This window comes from Papio anubis, chromosome 13 (genome assembly GCF_008728515.1).
Source record: "Papio anubis isolate 15944 chromosome 13, Panubis1.0, whole genome shotgun sequence".
In the NCBI taxonomy this organism is placed as follows: Eukaryota; Metazoa; Chordata; class Mammalia; order Primates; family Cercopithecidae; genus Papio; species Papio anubis.
In genome coordinates, this window is record NC_044988.1 from 100,841,753 (window position 1) to 100,864,787 (window position 23,035).

The following is a 23,035-nucleotide window of genomic DNA, read 5'->3' on the forward strand; positions in this document are numbered from 1 at the left end:
CGCAGCTGGTGGTCATCACTCTTTAAAGTAAATCATGAAAGTGGGCCCAGGGGCAATGTGTAACTTAATTTCTTAGATTTGGAGAAAGGACATTTGTGATAGGAGAAATAAAGGTAATAAATGCTATATATTTTAACTGACTTCTTTTTCAAGCAGGACGATCTGCTCAGGGCAGTCCAAGCCCTGTGCCCTCAATGGTACAGAAATCACCCAGGATAACCCCTCCAGCAGCAAAGCCAGGCTCTCCCCAGGTGTGTTTAAATTCAGTTTGCGATGTTTGTGTTTATTAATTTACTGCCCCAAGCATACATATGAATAAAATAAATTTTCATGTTTTAGAATTCAGACCTTGGACATAGTAATTGGGACTATGTGATAGTAAATACCGAAGTGCCAGGTTTGAATACTTGTATACTCATAAAAGCCATTTAGCTATTTTAATTTTTTATTCGTGTGTAATACACATAGAAAAAAGTACACATGATACTTGTACAGCTCAGTGAATTGTCACCAACTGAACATACCTTGGTAACGAGCATCCAGATTAAGAAACAGAATTTTACAAGAACCTGGCTGGGCATGGTGGCTCATGACTGTAATCCCAGCACTTTGGGAGGCCACGGCGGGCAGATCACCTGAGGCCAGGGGTTCGAGACCAGCCTGGTCAACATGGTGAAACCCCGTTTCTACTAAAAATGCAAAAATTAGCTGGGCGTGGTGGCACGCACTTGTAGTCCCAGCTCCTGGGGAGGCTGAGGCGTAAGAATCACTTGAACCCAGGAGGCGGAGGTCAGAACCCCAGCGTTCTTTTTCACCTATCCCCTTCTAATCACTACTCTTGCCAGAGTAGCTGGTTTCCTGATTTCCAATAGCATGGATGAGGTTAGCCTGCCTGTACCTCCTATCACGTGGAATTGTACAGTATGTATTCTTATATCTGGCTGCTTTGTTCAACATTATGTTTGTGAGATTTATCCATGTCATTGTTGTATGGAATTTATTGTGTGATTATATTACAAGTATTTGTTCCACTCTGATGGGCACTTGAGTAGTTTCCAGGTTTAAGCCATTGTATGTAGTACTGCTATGACCGTTCCAGTTGATGTCTTCAGTGAACACATGTACAGGTTTCTCTTGGGTGTATCCCTATGAGTGAGATTGCTGGATCATAGACTCTGCATGTATTCCTCATTAGTAGATTCCCACCAAGAGTGTATGAGACTTCTGGCTGCTCCGCCTACTTGCCACTCTTGGTATTTTTCATCTTTTCTTGTATTGTTTTGTGGTTTTAATTTGTATTTCTCTAATGATTAGCAAAATTGAGCTTTTTGAAATATAATTATTGGCCATTTGAATATTTTCTTTTATGTTGTGTCCGTTCATGTCTTTATTCTATTTTTCTGTTGGATTGCCGGCTTTTTCCTTCTGATTTTTAAGAGTTAGTTCCTTGAATATACACACATACAATGCAAATATGTTCTCACTGTGAATTGTCTATTCATTGTCTTTTTGGTCTCTTCGATGAATACACGTTCTTCATTTTAATACAGTTGAGTATATCAGTTTGTTTTTTTTTTTAATTTTATTTTTGAGATGGAGTCTGGCTCTGTCGCCCAGGCTGGAGTGCAGTGGCGCCATCTCGGCTCACTGCAAGCTCCGCCTCCCAGGTTCACGCCATTCTCCTGCCTCAGCCTCCCGAGCAGCTGGGACTACAGGCGCCCGCCACCTCGCCCGGCTAATATTTTTTGTATTTTTAGTAGAGACGGGGCTTCATGGTGTTAGCCAGGATGATCTCCATCTCCTGACCTCGTGATCCACCTGCCTCGGCCTCCCAAAGTGCTGGGATTACAGGCGTGAGCCTCCATGCCCGGCGAGTATATCAGTTTTTTCTTCTTTTATGATTAATGTTTTTCCTGTTTTGTTTTAGAAATCATTTTCTATTTCAAGGTCAAAAAGATGTTTTTCTAAAAGCTTTGTTATTTTATCTTTCGTATTTAGATTTGTAGTCCGTCATCTCAGTTTATTTTTATGGTGTAATGTAAAGAGAATTGTATGTCTGTTTCCCACGTGATTACTTGAGTGCCCTGAGAACGAGAGTTATGTCTTTTCCTTTCTGTGTCCCCCTAACCAACCCTTCTCCTACCCTAACACACACCTGTACTGGGTACATAGTAAGTGCCCAGGTCACAGTTCACGCTTGTGGCACGATGGATGACACACAGTGTTTGTCAGATAAATGTTTGCTGTTAATGAATGCTGATGCAGTCTAAGACCTCTTTAGTGTTAATCGTTGTTAAGTATCAAATAGTCTAAAGGGCATTTCAAATTATAGCATCTTTAAAGCAGAACTCTTGATTTCTGTCTCCTCTAGAGGCTAGTCCTTTTCCAATGAATAAGTAGCACTAACAAACCAGATGTTTGCACAAGTCTCAAGCCCCAAAGCATCCTAGATCCCTGTCTTCAACGGTACCTGTCCCCAGTCCAGGCTGGCAGGAGGTCTTGTCAGCTCCACCCTCTGCTGTGTCACATGTCATAAGGCCACAACTCTGTCCCCCTGCTAGCATCCTGTGTCAAGCTGTTGCCACCTCTCACCTTGTTAACCTCTTGAGTACTCTCTCTGCTATCCCTGCTCTAGATAGCAGCAAGAGAGATCTTTTAACTCATAAAGGAGATTTAAACTCTCCTAAAACACCAGTAGTAGCTTTCCAGCACCTTTAGAATAGAACCCAAACTCCTTGTTGTGACCTTACATGACCTACCCTGGCCTGCCTTCCTGACCCCACCCCTGCCCTCTCCAGCGTCTGCCCTGACTTCACAGAGCCCATGTTTACTTTTTTTCTTTGCCAAGGTTTCTCCTGCCTTGAGAACTCTGCACTTCCCTTTCTTGCTGCTTGGCAGGTGCTTCCTGTAGATCCCATAGCTTGCTTTCTGCTTGCAGCCTCAGTTCAGAGGGCAGCCCGCAGTGAGGGCTTTCTTGGCCATCTCATCTGAAGTAGTGCCCTCTTTTATTCTCTTTATGTTTTCCTGTTTGTTCTCCAACTGAAATTATCAGATGTGTTTATATTTTATTATTTAGCATATCCTAGTAGGAGGTAAGTTCCATGAGAGTTGGGCCCTCATCTACTTGTTCACCTCTCCCTGCACTGTCTAGAACTTGCCTTACACAAAGTAGAGATCCTATAAATAAGGGTTCGTTAGAATGAGTGAAGAAACAATGCTGTGTTACAGGAGCACCACTCCCTATAATAGGCACTGATATAATTGCGTATAGAAGCTATGGCTTGGGCCGGGCGCGGTGGCTCACGCCTGTAATCCCAGCACTTTGGGAGGCCGAGGCTGGTGGATCACGAGGTCAGGAGATCGAGACCATCCTGGCCAACACAGTGAAACCCCGTCTCTACTAAAAAAAAAAAAAAAAAATACAAAAAGTTAGCCGGGCATGGTGGCGGGCACCTGTAGTCCCAGCTACTCGGGAGGCTGAGGCAGAAGGATGGTGTGAACCCAGGAGGCGGAGCTTGCAGTGAGCCGAGATTGCACCACTGCACTCCAGCCTGGACGACAGAGCCAGACTCCGCCAAAAAAACAAAAAGCAGCTATGGCTTGTATAGGATCAATTTTTAAACCTTTTGCCTTCCATTTCAGGCAAAGTCACTTCAGCCTGCTGTTGCAGAAAAGCAGGGACATCAGTGGAAAGATTCAGATCCTGTGATGGCTGGAATTGGGGAGGAGGTAAATTTGCTTCCTGAGGATGTTTTTCTGGAAGTAGCTGACAGACTTGAATGGGTCAGAGTGCCAACCCCTATATGACTAGTTCATTCTAGCACTGAAGCATGACCCATCCCAGCAGTCTGAGCAGTTAGTAAGCACAGTAGCAGTGACATTACTGTTTGTCCTTCAGACTGAGTAGTTCCTCACTTGTGTCTTCTACAGATTGCACACTTTCAGAAGGAGTTGGAAGAGTTAAAAGCCCGAACTTCCAAAGCCTGTTTCCAAGTGGGCACTTCTGAGGAAATGAAGATGCTGCGAACAGAATCAGATGACTTGCATACCTTTCTTTTGGAGATTAAAGAGACCACAGAGGTTTGTGTTTATGGATACTTTTCCTGAGTTGAATTGCATTTTAACAATTTTTTTTTCTCCTAATACTCCATGGGTGTATTTACTTTATTTCTTCAAGGACCACCAATGTTGTTGTTTTTTTAACGTGACTGAGTAGCTTGCCTAGAATCCCTGAGTTCAGATCCTACCTTCACACTTAATAAATTATGTGACTTTGGGCAAGTTAACCTAGTTACTCTGTTTTTTGGTTTTCTCATCCATAAGGTGGAGTGAGTTTCTACCCCTTTGACACATGCTATGCACTCCATAAAGTTTATTATAGTTGTTAATTTAATTTAGGTATATTTGAAATTTTACTATCTTAAAGTGTTAGATTTTTTAAAAAGGATATTTTAGGACATATGCAGTATGAAAATATTAAATGTTTGGTGTTAATAATGTTAATTATTGTTACTGTTATTACTACTTACTGTGTGCCAGGAACTGTGCCAAACACATCACTTGTATTATCTCACTGAATCCCTCACAACTTTGCTGTGTCATCCATACTGTTACTCTCTCTATTTTGCAAGTCAGGAAACTGAGGCTTAGGTAAATTTGTCAAAAGTCACCCACTTAGCAAGTAGTGGTGCCAGGATTCTGCTTCAGACTGTCTGATTCTAGAGTTCGGGTCTTAAATAGCATGTTTGGAAAGAGGAAAGTTCTTTAGAGTGTTAGCAGTAATTATCTTCACATAGTAGTATTAGAGCCCATGCTTTTTGTATTTTCTGCATTTTCAGTCTTTAGAATGTATTTTTTTTTAATGGAGATGAAAAATAAATGTAAAAAAAGAACATTAGTGTCTTTCTAAACAGTTAAATTCTTTTTTTACACAAGTTAAGTATATTCATATGTTTGTTGTGTTCAGTGTTTGAGAAACACCACCTTCCTTGATCCAAACAGAAAGGTTTGGACTTAACAACTTTTTGTATCAACACATTATTGTACTTTTTCTAGTCGCTTCATGGAGATATAAGTAGCCTGAAAACAACTTTACTTGAGGGCTTTGCTGGTGTTGAGGAAGCCAGAGAACAAAATGAAAGAAATCGTGACTCTGGTTATCTGCATTTGCTTTATAAAAGACCACTGGATCCCAAGAGTGAAGCTCAGCTTCAGGTAGGAGATCTATGTAAATCTATTTAAAAGATTTAAAAACAAACTCATGTAACAATTGCTACCTCTTTTTGCATATAGATTTAGATGATGGCTCATTTTGAAGTTGTTGATTTTCTGCTTATAATTTACCATACTTCCCGTAAACTTCCTTAACTGTGGCGAAAAACAAAACAAAACAAAACAGTGCACTTCGTGTAATTATGTAATTTTTTTCATTTAAAAAGATTTTAAAAATTTTTTTTTTTTCTTGAAGCGGGGTCTTCTCACTGTTGCCCAGCTAGTGTGCAATGGCATGATCACAGCTCCCTGCAGCCTTGACCTCCTGGGCTTACGTGATCCTCTTGCCTCAGTCTCCTGAGTAGCCAGGACCACAGGCATGTGCCACCACACTTGGCTAATTTTGAATATTTTATTTGGAGAGACAAGGTGTTACTATGCTACCCAGCCCAGGCTGGTCTTGGAACTCCTGGGTTCAAGCAGTCCTCCTGCCTTGGCCTCCCAAAGTGCTGGAATTACAGGTGTGACTGGCCAAAATTCTTTATTAAACCTTAAGCTTAATATAGAGTACTCTGTTGAAACGTATATTTATACGTTGAATTATAAATAGTAGTTATTAAAGTGGCAACTATTTCTTGAGTGCCATTTAATCTGCTAAGTGTTTCTTATGCATTATTTCTAGCCTTCAAAGCCAGCTGCTCTGCAAGGTAAGAGTTACTGGTCCCTGTAGCCCCATTATACAGCTAACTGGAAATTAAATTTCATAGGCTAAGTAGGTTGTCCAAGGTCATGTTGGCTAGGAAAAAGGGAACCAGAATTGAAACCTCCATTTTCCTGAGCTCTTTTCTGTATGCCACACTTTAGCTTTTCTTTTGAATTCTTTTTTTTTTTTGAGACGGAGTCTCGCACTGTTGCCCAGGCTAAAGTGCAGTGGCACCATCACAGCTCACTGCAGCCTCAGCCTCCTGGGCTCAAGTGATCCTCCCACCTCAGCCTCCCACGTAGTTGGGACTACAGATGTGTGCCACCACTCCCAGCTGATTTTTAAATTTTTTGTAGAAATTGGGTCTCACTACATTATCCAGGCTGGTCTCGAACTCCTGAGCTCAAGTCATCCTCCTGCCTTTGTAATCTTAAAGTTTTGGGGTTACAGGTGTGAGCCACCATTCTTAATTATTCTTAATCTCTGCTTTCGCTAATTGGATTTTGCTTTCCATCTTTTAGTTTGCACCGAATCATTGTGTCACTGGCCTTAGTGTGGGGTTTCTCTTCTGCTATCTCACATTTGTCTGGAATTCCAGCGGGAAGGGTTCACCGGCATTTCTGGTCTTCCTCATGACATCTGTGGGGTTTGCGGGTGTGATGAATTGTTCTTGCCTCAGATAATTTGAGGCCGCAAGCTTTATTGTTCCCCAGTGTTTCTGTCCCACACCTGGTCAACTTACTGAAAATTAAAAAAAAAAAGAAAGGTTCCTTCTTCAACAAAGATTGCAGAGCCCTTACTGTGATCTGCAGCCCTCTGGTATTCCTGATGCATCCTCCTTCTACCTATTACCTCTCAGCGAGAGAGTGCTGCCTGCCTACTGCTTATCAAATTACAGGCATCCTCCCTGCGTCCTAGCTACATATTCTTCCTACGTGCCTTTCCACCTGTTTCTCTATTAACAAACTAAGAGGAAAGCATACAGCTTTAGGGGGACGCTTATTCAGAAGGGAATAATTTTCTTTTTTCATGGTGCTAAGTAGGTAATACTAGTCAGCATGTATTGAGTGTTTACTGTGGGCAATGCACAGATGATGAAACCAAGATAACTGAAACTGCCCAGGTTTTACCACTAATAAACCTTGAAACCTTGAACCTGGGCAGTCTGACTCAAGAGCCTCTGCTCGTACTCAAGAGTCTGGTTTACAGTTCATGCAGGTTTACAATTCTTGCAGTTGGGTAAGTGACAGAAAGATGAACGTGTAAATGTAGTGTGGGATATGTTGCTATGGGACCACGGGCGAGGGAGTAGCTGAGCCAGAGAAAAGAAGTATTTGTGTTAGGCTTTAAAAGAATAATTGTTTTTGGCTGGTGGACACAATTGGGAAGGCATTCCAAAGAAACAGCAGCAGTTAACACAGAGGTGTGGTTGTATCTGAAGAGATCAAAGGAAAGAGCCTTCTGTAGTCATCAAGTATTGAGTTGAAAGTTACATTTGCTACTAAGGTTATTTCTACTTCTCTTGAATCAGCTCAGCTCTTTTTAAATTACATTTTCTCTTTTTCAGATGGGACATAGACCCTTATCCACAATTATGGTGTTTTTTTTTAATTTTTAAAAATTTCAATAATTTTTGGGGAACAAGTGGTGTTTGGTTACATGGATAAGTTCTTTAGTGGTGATTTCTGAGATTTTGATCTCCCATCACCCAAGCAGTGTACACTGTACCCAATGTGTAGTCTTTTAACCCTTACTGCCCACCTTCCCCCCAAGTCTCCAGAGTCCATTGTATCATTCTGTTTATTTATTTATTTAGAGACAGTCTCATTCTGTCACCCAGGCTGGAGTGCAGTGATGTGATCTTGGCTCACTGCATCCTCTTTCACTGTTTTGGCCAGGCTGGTCTTGAACTCCTGACTTCAAGTGATCTGCCCGTCTTGGTCTCCTGGAATGCTAGGATTATAGGTGTGAGCCACTGCACCCGTTCCATTGTATCATTCTTATCCCTTTGCATCCTTATAGTTTAGCTCCTGCTTATGAATGAGAACAAATGGTGTTTGGTTTTCAATTCCTGAGTTACTTCACTTAGAATAATGGTCTCCAGCTCCTCCCAGATTGCTGCAAATGCCATTATTTCATTCCTTTTTATGACTGAGTAGTAGTGTATATATGTGTGTCACATTTTCTTTATCCACTTGTTGATTGATGGGCATTTGGATTGGTTCTATATTTTTGCAATTGCGAATTGTGCTGCTGTAAACGTGCGTGTGCAAGTGTCTTTTTCATGTAATGACTTCTTTTTCTCTTGGTAGATACACAGTAGTCGGATTGCTGGATCAAATGGTAGATACTTTTAGTTCTTTAAGGAATCTCCATACTGTTTTCTGTAGTGGTTGTACTAGTTTACATTCCCACCAGCAGTGTAAAAGTATTCCCTTTTTACCACATCCACGCCAACATCTATTATTTTTTGATTTTTTAATGATGGCCATTCTTGCAGAAGTAAGATGGTATTGCATTGTGGTTTTGATTTGCTTTTCCCTGATAATTAGTGATGTTGAGCGTCTTTTCATATGTTTGTCAGCCATTTGTGTATCTTTTAAGAATTGTTGGCCGGGCGCGGTGGCTCAAGCCTGTAATCCCAGCACTTTGGGAGGCCGAGATGGGCGGATCACGAGGTCAGGAGATCGAGACCATCCTGGCTAACACAGTGAAACCTCGTCTCTACTAAAAATACAAAAACTTAGCCGGGCGAGGTCGCAGGCGCCTGTAGTCCCAGCTACTCGGGAGGCTGAGGCAGGAGAATGGCGTGAACCCGGGAGGCGGAGCTTGCAGTGAGCTGAGATCCGGCCACTGCACTCCAGCCTGGGTGACAGAGCGAGACTCCGTCTCAAAAAAAAAAAAAAAAAAAAAGAATTGTTCATGTCCATAGCCCACTTTTTGATGGAATTGTTTGTTTTGTTCTTGCTGATACATTTGAGTTCCTTATAGATTCTGGATATTAGTCCATTGTCAGATGCATAGTTTGTGAAAATTTTCTCCCAATCTGTGAGTTGTCTGTTTACTCTGCTGATTATTTCTTTTGCTGTGTAGAAGCTTAATTAAGTCCCATCTATTTACCTTTTTGTTGCATTCGCTTTTGGATTCTTGTTCATGAACTCCTTGCCTAAGTCAACCTCTATAAGAGTTTTTCTGATGTTATCTTCTAGAATTTTTATGGTTTCAAGTCTTAGATTTAAGTCTTTGATCCATCTTGAGTTGATTTTTGTATAGGGTGAGAGATGAGGATCCAGTTTCATTCTTTTACGTGTGGCTTGCCAATTACCCCAGCACTATTTGTTAAATAGGGTGTCCTTCCCCCACTGTATGTTTTTTGTTTGCTTTGTTGAAGATCAGTTGGCTCTAAGAATTTGGCTTTATTTCTGGGTTCTCTATTCTTTTCCGTTGGTCTGTCTGCCTATTTTTGTACCAGTACCATGGTGTTTTGGTGACCATAGCCTTGTAGTATAGTTTGAAGTCAGACAATATGGTAACTCCAGATTTGTTCTTTTTGCTTATTCTTGCTTTAACTGTGTGGGCTCTTTTTAGTTTTATATGAATTTTAGGATTTTTTTTTTCTAGTTCTGTGAAGAATGATGATGGTATTTTGATGAGAATCGCCTTGAATTTGTAAATTGTTTTTGGCAATATGGTCATTTTCACAATATTGATTCTACCCATCCATGAGCGTAGGATGTATTTCTATTTGTTTGTGTTGTTTCCATTTGTTTGTGTCGTCTATTATTTCTTTCAGCAATGTTTTGTAGTTTTCCTTGTAGAGGTCTTTCACCTCCTTGGTTAGGTGTATTCCTAAGTTTGGGGTTTTGTTTTTGTTTTTGATTTTTGGTTTTTATTTTTTGCAGCTGTTGTAAAAGGGGTTGTTGTTTATTTGATTCTCAGCTTGGTTGCTCTTGTTGTGTAGCAGTGCTACTGATTTGTGTACATTGATTTTGTATCCTGAAAGTTTACTGAATTCATTTATCAGATCTAGGACCTTTTTGGATGAGTCTTTAGGGTTTTTTAGGTACACGATCATAACATTGGCAAACAGCAACAGTTTGACTTTTTCTTTACCAATTTGGATACCCTTTATTTTTTCTCTTGTCTGATTTCTCTGGCTACACAAATAATTTTGAAAATACATTTAAACATAATAAGATCTCTCTATAGATGTAAACTGCTTTTCCTAGTGTATAGCACATTATCTCCATTTGTAGACATACTTAATTGAATGCCTCAGTTTTATTTATTTTATTTTTTTTAAGAGACAGAGTTTTGCTATGTAGCCCAGGAGTGCAATGGCTATTCGCAGGCATGATTATGGTACACAAAAGCCTTGAATTCCTGGACCCGGGATCCTCCTAATTCAACCTCCTGAGTAGCTGGGACTATAGGTGTACCTCACCATGTCTAGCTCTGTTTTGCTTTTGTTTTTGTTTTTTATTTTAGACAGGGTCTTTCTCTGTTGCTTGGGCCAGAGTGTGTGGTGTGGTGGCTTGATCCTAGCTCACTGCAGTCTCAAACTCGGGCTCAAGTGAGCCTCCTGCTTCAACCTCCTGCGAGTTGTGGACTGTGGCATGCCACCATGCCTGGCTAATTTTTTTTTTTTTTTTTTTGAGTCAGCCCTCTCAGCTCTAGGGCTGGAGTGCAGTGGCATCACTGTGCTTCACTGCAGCTCTTGCTTCCGGTTCACCATTCTCTGCCCTGCCTCCCAAGTAGCTTGTAATTACAGGCACCCCGCCACCATGTCCGGGCTGGAGTGAGGTTTTAGTAGAGATCGGGTTTCACTGTGTTAGCCAGATCAGGATCTCGATCTGACCTCGGGAGCCATCACCAGCCTCCAAAGTGCTGGGATTATAGGCGAAGCCACCGCACTGATTCTGCCTGGCTAGTGAGTTCTGCCTGGTCAGCCCAGGCTGGGAGTGCAGTGGCCGAACTCAGCTCACTCTCAAGCTCCGGCCCCGGGAGCCACCATTCTCCTGCTCCTCAGCCTCCCAGGCTGCTGGGACTACAGGCACCACCACACCCAAGTAGTTTTTGTATTTTTTAGTAGAGACGGGGTTTCACCGGTTAGCTAGATGGTCTCCATCTCCTGACTGATCCGCCTGCCTCGGCCTCCAGATTACAGGCTTGACATCACACCGCCTGCCTGGAAGTAATTTAATTTTTGTAGAGATGGGGCCTTGCTCTGTTGCCCAGGCAGGTCTTGAACTCCTGGGCCCTAGCACTCCTCCTGGTTTGGCCTCCCAAAGTGCTGAGATTACAAGTGTGAGCCACTGTGTCTGGCCTTCTGTTTTTTTGAAACAGTCTCACTCTGTTGCCCAGGCTGGAGTGCAGTGGTACAATCTCAGCTCACTGCAACCTGTCCCTCCTGGGTTCATGCAGTTCTCCTGCCTCAGCCTCTTGAGTAGCTGGGATTACAGGCATGCACCACCACGCCCAGCTAATTTTTGCTTTTTTCTGTTTTGTTTTGGAGACAAGGTCTCACTCTGTCGCCCAGGTTGGAGTGCAGTGGCGTGATCTCAGCTCACTGCAACCTCCACCTTCCAGGTTCAAGTGATTCTCCTGTCTCAACCTCTGGAGTAGCTGGGATTACAGGTGCGCACCACCACACCTGGGTAATTTTTGTATTTTTGGTAGAGATGGGGTTTCACCGTGTTGACCAGGCTAGTTTCGAACTCCTGGCCTCAAGTGTTCCACCTGCCTTGGCCTCCCAAAGTACTGGGATTACAGGCATGAGCCACTGCACCCAGCTCTAATTTTTGTATTTTTAGTAGAGACAGGGTTTCACCATGTTGGCCAGGCTGGTCTCAAGCTCGTGACCTCGAATGATCCACCCATTGTGGCCTCCCAGAGTGCTGGGATTACACACGTAAGCCACCATGCCTGGCCTGTTTTTTTGTTTAGAGACAGAATCTTGCTCTGTTACCCAGGCTGGAGTGCAGTGGCACGATCTCAGCTCACTGCAGCCTCTGCTTCCTGTGTTCAAGTGGTTCTTGTGCCTCAGCCTCCTAAGTACTTCGGATTATAGGCATGCATCACCGTGCCCAGCTAATTTTTGTATTTTTAGTCAAAGCAGGGTTTCACCATGTTGGCCAGGCTGGTCTGGAACTCCTGACCTCAGGTGATCCGCCCACCTCAGCTTCCCAAAGTGCTGGGATTACAGGTGTGAGCCACAGCACCCAGCCACCTGGCCTGTTTTTAATTTTTGAGAATCAAGTTGCATAGCCATGAAGGTTAACAGTCCCCCAAAATTTAAATAAAATTATTGCAGGCCTATAATAAGTTAAATAGCTAAAATTTTTAAATAATGGCAGATTCAGTTTTTAGTGCTAATACTGTTCTTTGCTTTTGTGAACAAATGAGTATTTCTCAACTGGGAAGATGACTTACAGGTTCTGTGCTATGAATAGATAGGCTTAGAATTATTTTCAGCACTGTTTGTCTCCATTAGTTAATTTTATGGGTGGGGGAGCAAAATCTAAATGGATGCACTGTCTGAGTACCAGAATGGAATGGAAAATTCCCAGACCATGGAACTGAGAAGTGAGAATTAAGAACATTTGTTCCCCGGGGGCCTAGGCAGACACACCCATTCTGTTTCCCTTTTCATTGTACCAGGTCTCTGCCACCTCTGCCTCCTGGGTTCAAGCGATTCTCTTGCCTCAGCCTCCTGAGTAGCTGGGATTATAGGCACCTGCCACCCTGCCTGGCTAATTTTCGTCTTATTAGTAGAGACGGGGTTTCACCATGTTGGCCAGGCTGGTCTCGAACTCCTGACCTCAAGTGATCCTCCCGCCTCGGCCTCCCAAAGTGGGGAGCCACCACGCCCAACTGATTTTGTTTTTCATTTTAATTATAAAGTTTTTTTATGTAACTTTTTTTGTTTTTATGCATTATTAGAGACAGATTCTCGCTTTGCTGCCCAGGCTGATCTTTAACTCCTGGCTTCAAGCAGTCCTCCTGCCTTGGCCTCCCAGAGTGTTGGGATTGTAGGCCTGAGCCACTGCACCTGGCCTCATTTTAATTATATAATTTTAATAATCGTATTAAAACCTATTCTGATTTCCTTGTTCATTATGGTTCTTAATATAGAAGTATTTTAGAATTATTTTGACTGTTTTGATACATTTTCCCCCAAACTCTCAGAAAAACAAGTCATTTGCCTTTTAATTTTTTTCTTATAGGAAATTCGGCGCCTTCATCAGTATGTGAAATTTGCTGTCCAAGATGTGAATGATGTTCTAGACTTGGAGTGGGATCGGCATCTGGAACAAAAGAAAAAACAAAGGTAAGTGAGATCTATCATCTGCAATGTGTTGGAATAGATATTGCTATTGCCGTTTTAAAAAGGTGATTTAGGAACCTATGAAAATCCCCAGCCGGGTACAGTGGCTCATGCCTGTAATTCTAGCACTTTGGGAGGCCAAGGCAGGTGGATCACCTGAGGTTAGGAGTTTGAGACCAGCCTGACCAACTTGGAGAAACCCTGTCTCTACTAAAAATACAAAATTAGCCATGCATGGTGGCACATGCCTGTAATCCCAGCTACTCGGGAGGCTGAGGCAGGAGAATTGCTTGAACCCAGGAGGTAGAGGTTGCAGTGAGCTGAGATTGTGTGCCACTGCACTCCAGCCTGGGCAATAAGAGCAAAGCTGTGTCAAGAAAAAAAAAAGAAAGGAAAAAGAAAATCCCTACAAAATGTTCATTCTTTTTAACAGTCATTCTACTTGAAATATTTTTCTACAGAAACAAATGATACAATGATTTACATAAAACAGTTTATATTGCAATATAATTTATGATAGTGAAAAATTGTATTCAACCTAATTATCTGAAGGTACAGGAGTAGCTAAATAAATATGGTCGCTTTTTTTCTTAACTACAGAATACCCTGTAACCATTGACTAGCGTGTTCTCCAATAAATTATTTAATATATTGAATATGTATTCTATGTTCTACAAAATGTATAGAATATATAACTTGTGCTATAATTATTAGATGTAATATAAAAATTTAATAAGTAAAAAGACAAAAGCATATTGGCTAATAACAATGTGGAGGTACAAAAGTATATAGATGTATCAAAATATTCATAGTTATATCTGCAAAACAGGATTAAGGAGAATTTTCCTTAATACTCTTCTGTATATTTCAAATTTTCTTTTTGAGAAAACATTTGTAATTAGTGTGGATAATTAAAAGGATGAGAGGAATGATAGCAAAGTAATGGGAAAACCTTTTAGCATAGTTTTTTATCCCTAGATATTTGGTTTTAAGCCACATATTTTCCACAAGGAATAGAATGCTGTGCACCGTGAGAGTGTGAAGTGCCCATTAGAAATTTGAAAAACAAATCAGCCCTGAAATGTTATATTTCTGAAACACCTACACTTGATTAATAGATTAGCTAGCCCTGTATGAAAACAAACCAAGAAATGGTCTATTTGATGTACTTTTCAGTGGGACAACCTGGGTGTGATATCAGGAACAGGACTATAATACACTTATAATTTAGTAAGCAGAATTCAATAAATTACATTGTGTTATTTGGAGAAAGGCTAAAAATCCCAACTGGAGAACCCTCAGCTTGCAGCATTTATAGGTATAGGGAGATAGAAGTGAGAAGCTCTCCTTCCCCACTACCTATGTGGAGGATTCCTGTGGCCTGTGGACTGGAGCACTTGTCTCCATGGGCAGTGGGGTCCCATTAGAGAGCCAGCGCACACGCCTGGTTCTGATTCATGTTCAGCCGTATGGTTTGCTTTCCCACAAGGGAAACAATGGTGTAACCTGACAGTGGGTACATTCTGCTCTGCTCAATGGTTCTATTTCTCTTTGATAATTAACAAGTTAGCCTTGTAAGAAAGTGCATGATGCTTAAAGAGAAGCCAGGCTTTTTTTTCCCTTTATACCAATTCTGTGGATTTACTACTTATGCTTTTCTGAGTTCTCTTTCTGCAGAGTTCAAATTCTTAAATCTGTATAATTTTCTATTTTGATAGCACTTCTCTGTTTTAGGGCCATCCCTGAATATTACCTTGTATGTACCCTATTGAAATGCCTTTTTAATTTAATTTAATTTTATTTTTTGAGACCAAGTCTTGCTCTGTCACCCACACTGGAGTGCAGTGGCGTGATCTCAGCTCATTGCAACCTCTGCCTCCGGGGTTCAAGCAATTCTTCTGCCTCAGCCTCCTTGAGTAGCTGGGATTACAGGCGTGCACCACCACACCCGGCTAATTTTTGTATTTTTAATAGAGATGGGGTTTCACCTTGTTGGTTAGGCTGGTCTCCAACTCCTGACCTCGTGATCTGCCCACCTCGTCCTCCGAAGGTGCTGTGATTACAGGTGTGAACCACCGCGCCTGGCCTGAAATGCCTTTTAAAAATTGTATGTTGAACTACCTTGTTACCAGAGGCAGTCATTCAGTCAGCCCTGAACTCAAAGAGATAATGGGAAAAGAGGAAATAAATCCAGAGGTTTCTGTTTAGCAAGCATTTTTCATTCCGTGATTTGTGTTAAGAGGCAAAATATACATAGAGTCACTTGTTGTTTAACGTGTTCTGAGAAGTTCATTGTTAGGCCATTTTGTCATTGTATGATCATCATAGAATGTACTTACGCTGTGTGTACTTATTACCTAGATGACATAGCTTATTACATACCTAGGCTCTTATGGTGTATAGCCTGTTGCTCCTAGACTACAGTACCATACAGCAAGCTTGTCCAACCCTTGGCCTGCAGGCTTCATGTGGCCCAGGACAGCTTTGGATGCAGCTCAACACAAATTCGTAAACTTTCTTAAAACATTATGAGATTTTTTTTTGTTTTTTTTTTTAAGCTTATCAGCTAGCATTAGTATATTTTATGTGTGGCCCAAGACAATTCTTCCTCCAGTGTGGCCCAGGGAAGCAAAAGATTAGACACCCCTGCTGTATAGCATGGTTTTGTACAATTGTGCTATAGACAATTGTAACACAAATCACTAGGCGATAGGAATTCAGCTCTACTGTAATCTTATTGGATCATTGTTGTATATGCTGTCCATCATTGACCAAAACGTCATTATGTGGCACATGACGGTATTGACATACCATAGCAAAGAAAATTTGGTTTGTAACTGATGTGGGATTATTCCTTTTGTTTTTATTTATATGGTTTTTCCTATTCCCTCTGCAAATTAAAGCAGTCAGAAAAAAATTTCAGAGCAACTTAAAGATTTCTACTGAAAAGCAGAAGCAAATAGACCTGTCCCCCTCTGCAGTCAGACCTACTTCCCAGAGGCAGCTACTGTTGTCCCTGTTTTGTTTTAGTTCTTTTGGGCAGGTTACCTCCCTGATACTAAACCTGATGCTCTCCCACTGTTTTTTGACGAGTCTGAAGAATTAACTGACTCCCATAGACTTCCAGTGAACTTGTTTTTTATTTTTGTTTTTAATTGGATATAATTTACATTCAGAAAAACAGGTAAATTCTAAGTAGAAAGCTGACCCTGTTCCTGACTCGCACCTCACTCCTGCCCTTTTCTTCCTAGGGCCTCTCTCAGGTGTCACCTAATTTATGCTATCCTTTGCTACAGGCCTGGCATGCCTGTTTCTAGCTGTTTTCTCCACATACCATTTTATTTTCATTAGGCTTTCATCTCCTTTTTATTTTCTAATTTCTTGATGGTTCTTGTCCAGTGCTGGTTTTCCATTTTATCGTTTTTACTGTTACCATTGTAGTCTTGTTTGTTTTTTACTGGGAGATTCCTTTACTTGAACCATTCATGTTTAATTATTTTCTCATTGTTGTCAACAGGCACCTGCTTGTGCCAGAGCGAGAGACACTGTTTAACACCCTAGCCAATAACCGGGAAATCATCAACCAACAGAGGAAGAGGCTGAATCACCTGGTGGATAGTCTTCAGCAGCTCCGCCTTTACAACCAGACTTCCCCATGGAGCCTGCCCTCGGCTGTTCCTTCCCAGAGCAGCATTCACAGGTGTAGAGAGGACTTGCACTCAATAAATATGGGTGAATGAATGCATGAACAAACATTTAGGGAGTAATGTGGGGTAGTCTTAGAGTGGTTCAGATGTGGGTTTGCAGGTGACTCTGTTGTCTCTCACCTTTGTGATCCTGGTCAGGGTCCCACCCTCTCTGATCCTTTGTTTCTTTGCTTAAAAAAATGGGGATGACAAACCTGGTTCATGGGATTGTTTAAATTAAGTCTGTACAGTATTACACTGATGAAATGGGTGCTGAATGTATCAGAGCAAGTGATATACCATAGTAATAGTGTCATGGTTGATTGAAAGTCAACTGATAGGATTAAGTTGACTAACTTGTTTCTGAAGCCCGGATTTGTCATTCTGCTTGAATGTGGGGACTTTCAGACCCTGGCAGATGGACAGTTTACCTTGAGTTTACCAAAATGGTTTTGTTGTTGTTGTTTTGAGACCGAGTCTCGTTCTGTTGCCCAGGCTGGAGTGCAGTGTCGCCATCTCGGCTCACTGTAAGCTCTGCCTCCTGGGTTCTCGCCATTCTCCTGCCTCAGCCTCCCAAGTAGCTGAAACTACAGGCGCCTGCCACCACACCCAGCTAATTTTTTTGTATTTTTAGTAGAGATGGGGTTTCACAGTGTTAGCCAGGATGGTCTCGATCTCCTGACCTCATGATCCGCCTCCCAAAGTGCTGGGATTACAGGCGTGAGCCACCATGCCCAACCAAGTTTACCAAAATGGTTTTGTGTTTATGCTTTTAGGCCAAATGTGTAGATTTTAATTACTTTTTCTACTGAGGCACCATCATGTTGTGTTTGGGGTGGAGATGGTATATAATGTGGTTGTAATCTCACTTCTTTTAGATTAATTCCATCAGTTGGTCAGATGGCATGTTTATATATAGGGGATATTCTTATGTCTTGCATTTATATTTAGGAGGATAGTGTACACCCGACAGCCTCAGATCTTTCTGCTCCTAGTTGGTCTGTATGTAACACTATCCTGTTTCAGTTTTGACAGTGACCTTGAAAGCCTGCGCAATGCTTTGTTAAAAACCACCATAGAATCTCACACCAAATCCTTGCCCAAAGTACCAGGTAATTGTATCCTTCCCAGTGTTTTAACTCCCTTTGTTCTCTTCCAGCTACTGATATCTTAAAAACTGAGTTTTAATCATTTATGGGTTTATGGATTTCTTGCAGCTAAATTGTCCCCCATGAAACAGGCACAACTGAGAAACTTCTTGGCCAAGAGGAAGACCCCACCAGTGAGATCTACTGCTCCAGGTAAAGAGAACTGGTAACTGGGTCTGTACGTACTGATAGGGTGCAGTGGGGTGTGTGTGTATATATGTGTGTGAGAGAGAGAGACAGCGAGCTAGGGTGCTGTGTGTGTGTGTGTAAATGTGTGTGTGTTGGTTCTTAATAGGGGATAGAGAAGATGTCCCCAGAATCTGTTGTTAATCTGAATATTGGAATAAAAAGCAGCTTATATATACTTGATGAAGTAGCAAGGTAGTTGTTTTGGCTTTTACACTGTTTTCTGCAGTCCTCAAGTTATATGGCACTGATTCATAAGGGTTTGAGGTAGCCTGAGCTGGATTCTAGCCTCTGCTTTAGCCAGAGAAGGTTTACTTTTCTGATTTCAGGTTTTGAGTAAGTTTGCATTTGGGAAAAAGGCTTTTTAAAAAACAAATAAATAATAGAAAATAAATAATAGAAAAAAAAAAAGACAGAGTCTCCCCATATTGCTCAGGCTGTTTTCAGACTCCTAAGTTCAAGTTATCCTCCTACCTCAGCCTCCCAGAGTGCTGGGATTACAGGTGTGAGCCACTGTGCCTTGCCGAAAAAGGATTCTTTTATGAAAAAAGAAGAAAAAAGTATGATTAAGCAATGGTGGTTAAAAATACTTGCTGTAGGCTGGGCATGGTAGGCTCATAATCCCAGCATTTTGGGAGGCCGAGGCGGGCAGATCACGGGGTCAGGAGATCGAGACCATCCTGGCTAACACGGTGAAACTCCGTCTCTACTAAAAATACCAAAAAATTAGCCGGGCGTGGTGGCGGGCCCCTGTAGTCCCAGCTACTTGGGAGGCTGAGGCAGGAGAATAGCGTGAACCCGGGAGGCGGAGCTTGCAGTGAGCCGAGATGGCGTCTGGGCTACAGAGCCAGACTCCATCTCAAAAAAAAAAAAAAAAAAATTTGCTGTAAAGAAAAGCCATATAACTGATGAAGTAAGATTTTTTTCCCATTACATTATCTAGATAATAACTTGAATTTAAAGAAAAATTTGTGACAAACAACTTTAGGCATAACTGCTTTGTTTTAGTACCTATATCCAAATTTTTCTTTGAGATTCTGTTTTCAGTTAAAATTTTTTAATGCCAATAACAAATGCTTTTGGTAATCAGAATAACTGAAAGAAATTTAATCTTATTGATTTTTTTTTTGGACTCACAGACAAGTGAATTTTTAAATAATTTTTTTTAATCTAAAGAATACATTCTCTTGGTAGGTAATTGGGAAAAATATGGAAAGTATAAAGGAGAATAAAAGATATTAGCTGAGTGTGGTGAGATGCACCTGTAATCTTAGCTCTTTGGGTGGCTGAGGCAGGAGGATTGCTTGAGCCTGCGGCTGCAGTGAGCTATGGTCATGCCACTGCACTCCAGCCTGAGCAACAGAATCTTTAAAAACAATTAAAAAGTTAAAAAATCACTCTCTCAACCAAGATATGGCCTCACTTAGTTATTTTGGTTTAGTTCCAAACTTTTTTCTTTGCATATGTAAATCTGATTTATTTTAAAATGAAATTGAGATTATAACAGTTTTGTGTCTTGATTTTTTTCTGATTTAATATTCATTAGCCCTTATATTTAAAAAAAAATAAATAAATAAGTGCTGGTGAAGATATGGAAAAAGTGGAACCTTTGTGCACTATTGGTGGGAATGTGAAATGGTAAAGCCACTGTAGAAAACAGTTTGGTGGTTCCTCAAAAAATTAAAAATGTAATTACTGGATGATCCAGCCATTTCACTTCTGAGTATATACCCCAAATAATTGAAAACAAGGTTTCAAAGAGATACTTTTGTATCCATGCTCATGACAACATTATTGATAATTGCCAAGAGGTGGAAACAATGTGTCTGTTAATGAATGAACAGATAAACAAAATGTCTGTCTATACAAAGCAATATTATTCAGCCTTTAAAAAGGAGTTTGTTTTGTTTTGTTTTGTTTTTTTGAGACGGAGTCTCACTATGTCGCCCAGGCTGGAGGGCAGTGGCCAGATCTCAGCTCACTGCAAGCTCCGCCTCCTGGGTTTACGCCATTCTCCTGCCTCAGCCTCTCGAGTAGCTGGGACTACAGGCGCCCACCACCTCGCCCGGCTAGTTTTTTGTATTTTTTTAGTAGAGACGGGGTTTCACCGTGTTAGCCAGGATGGTCTCAATCTCCTGACCTCGTGATCCGCCCTTCTCGGCCTCCCAAAGTGCTGGGATTACAGGCTTGAGCCACCATAAAAAGGAGTTTTTGACACATGCTACAATATAAGTGAACCTTGAGGACATTGTGCTAAGTGTAATAAGCCACAAATAGACAAATACTATGTGCTTCCACTTATATGAAGTATCTAGAGATATCAAATTCATACAGATGGAAACGAGAATAGGGGTTGCCCTGACTGAGATGGGGATCATAGGGAGTTATTGTTTAATGGGTGTAGAGTTTCGGTTTTGCACAGTGAAAATACTTCTGGAGGTGGATAGTAGTGATGATTACACAACAATGTGAATGTACTTAATACCTATGAACTGTGCACTTTAAAACACTTAAGATGGTAAATTTTATGTTATATTTTACCAAATTTTTAAGCTTGGAAAAAAATTTAAAGTTAAAATCGTAAGCTTTTCCTCTGCCTTCTGTGTTTAAATGTTCTTTGAACACATGCGTTATAAAGACATTACAATGTTTCCTTGTATTAGAAGGCCATAATGCCTTTTGCTAATCTTGTTGCCAAAATTTTACTCAGAACATCTTTATTCACAAATCTTTAACCCACATCAGATTATATATTTAGATAAGAGTCCTTAGAAGTGAGATTTATGGAATTTACTTATTCATTCATTCAATGAATATGATTGCCTAGTTTGTTCCAGTCAGTGGTAAGAAAGAGAAACATGGTCTCTGCCCACATGAAGCTTTTCATTTAAGAGGAGGAATTCAGACATTAAGCAGATAACCGCACATGATACTCATTTAATATTAGTGTGCATGCTGGGAAGAATAACTCAGCATGTAAACACTTTTAATTTTTTAAATTGTGAAAAACAACACACATAAAGTGCGCAAAACTAAAACGTATATCCCTATAGCCTCTACTCAGGTCAAGAAACAGAATATTGCCATTTTTTAGAAGCCCTCTTGCATACCCCGGTTTTCCTTCCTCGCCTAAGGCACCATTATATGGGCTTATGTGAGAGTTTCGCCTTTGCCTTTTTTTTTTTTTTGACATTTTTTGTTATTTTAAATTTATTATTTTGAAAAAATTCAAACTTCCAATTGCGAGTACAGTAAGCACCCGCTTACCCCCACTCATATGTTTGCTAATGTTTGTCACAATTATTGCTGAACTATCTGAGAATAAGTTAAAGACAACGCCCCTTACTCCTAAATATTTCAACATGTGTCCTCCAAGAACAAAGGTGCTCTCTTACATGTCATAATACAGTTCGCAGGTTCAGGAAATTTAACGTATACAGTTATCTCATATATAGTTGAGACTCAAATTTTGCCAGCTGTCCCGCTCCCTACACGTTGATTGGATCTAGGATCCAATACAGGATTCTGCATTGCATAAGTTGTCATTCTCTGTAGTCTCCTTTTCTTTGTTTTCCTTCAGCGCTCTACTATGTAAGCATACCTCCCAAAACACTATAATTTGGTTTTGTCTGTGTTTTGGTTTTGCATACCACATAAATCCATTCACTTAGTCTCTAAATGGGCTTCTCTTGTTCCACATCAGGCTTGTAAGATCCATCCGTGTTGTTGCCTCTAGCTATTATTTTAGTTGCTCTATATGTGGTTCTATTGTATGAGTGTGCTGCATTTGTTTAGTCATTCTCCTGTTGGACTTGTGCTGCTTTCAGTTTATAGCTATTACAGAAAAGGTGGTTCTGGATATTCCTGTGTGTGTCTCTCGGAGCACATATGTACCCTTCATTTGGTTACATAGCTAGGAGTGGCATTGTTGGCTCATAGTCTGTCCATATGCTCAGCTTTCATAGATTCTGCCAAGCAGTTTTACCAAGTGGTTGTACTTTATCATCAGTAGATGAGTGTTACAGTTGTTCCACATCTTTGCCAAGCTTGATATTGTCAGTCTTTTTTCTTTTAACTATTCTGGTAGAACTCTTGTAAAATGTTTTAACCGTTCAGATACCTTTGTTCGTGGAGTACCGAATTAAATCTTTTCTTCATTCATTTATTATTAAATACTCTTTATTATTGATTTGTAAATGTTCTTATAAATTCTGGAGACCAGTCTTCCTTGGTTTTATGAGTTGTAGATACTCACTTTGCCTTTTTGCCCTCTTATGTCTTGGTGAACAGAAGTTCTTTTTTGTTTTTTTGTTTTTAGAAACAGAGTCTTGCTCTGTTGCCCAGGCTGGAGTACAGTGGTGCAGTCATAGCTCACTGCAGCCCCAACCTCCCTGGCTGAAGCAATCCTCCTGCCTCAGCCTCCTGAGTAGCTGGGACTATAGGCACAGGCCAGGCCACCATGCCCAGCTAGTTTTTAATTTTTTTGTAGAGACATTATCTCGCTATATTGCTCAGGCTGATCTTGAACATCTGGCCTTACATGATCTTCCTGCCTCAGCTTCCCAAAGCGCTGGGACTACAGGTGTGAGCAGTTGTGCCCAGCCTGTCGATCAGAAGTTCTTAATTGTGAAATAGTGACATTTATCAGCCTTTTCTTTCGTAGTTAGTAGTTTTTGTGTTCTGTTTAAGAAATCTTCTATCTCTAGGTAATGAAAGTAGGTATGTACCTTTATTATCTTCCGGAAACATTAAAGTTTGCCTTTCACAATTGGAT

General features: G+C 40.9%; 1 protein-coding gene across 7 annotated transcripts in view; it reads left to right on the forward strand.

Annotated features, from left to right (window-relative positions):
* NUP214 (nucleoporin 214) overlaps positions 1-23,035 on the forward strand; it is a 112,408-nt gene that overhangs the window by 23,254 nt on the left and 66,119 nt on the right. For 6 of the 7 annotated variants that reach the window (XM_031654644.1, XM_031654646.1, XM_031654648.1 and 3 more), the window contains exons 14-21: positions 154-251; positions 3,643-3,729; positions 3,931-4,080; positions 5,056-5,214; positions 13,141-13,244; positions 16,759-16,941; positions 17,954-18,039; positions 18,145-18,228. In XM_031654644.1, the coding sequence (XP_031510504.1) occupies positions 154-251; positions 3,643-3,729; positions 3,931-4,080; positions 5,056-5,214; positions 13,141-13,244; positions 16,759-16,941; positions 17,954-18,039; positions 18,145-18,228 (951 nt within the window). The remainder of the gene's footprint in view (positions 1-153; positions 252-3,642; positions 3,730-3,930; positions 4,081-5,055; positions 5,215-13,140; positions 13,245-16,758; positions 16,942-17,953; positions 18,040-18,144; positions 18,229-23,035) is intronic. The other variant, XM_031654645.1, reaches the window with a different exon arrangement.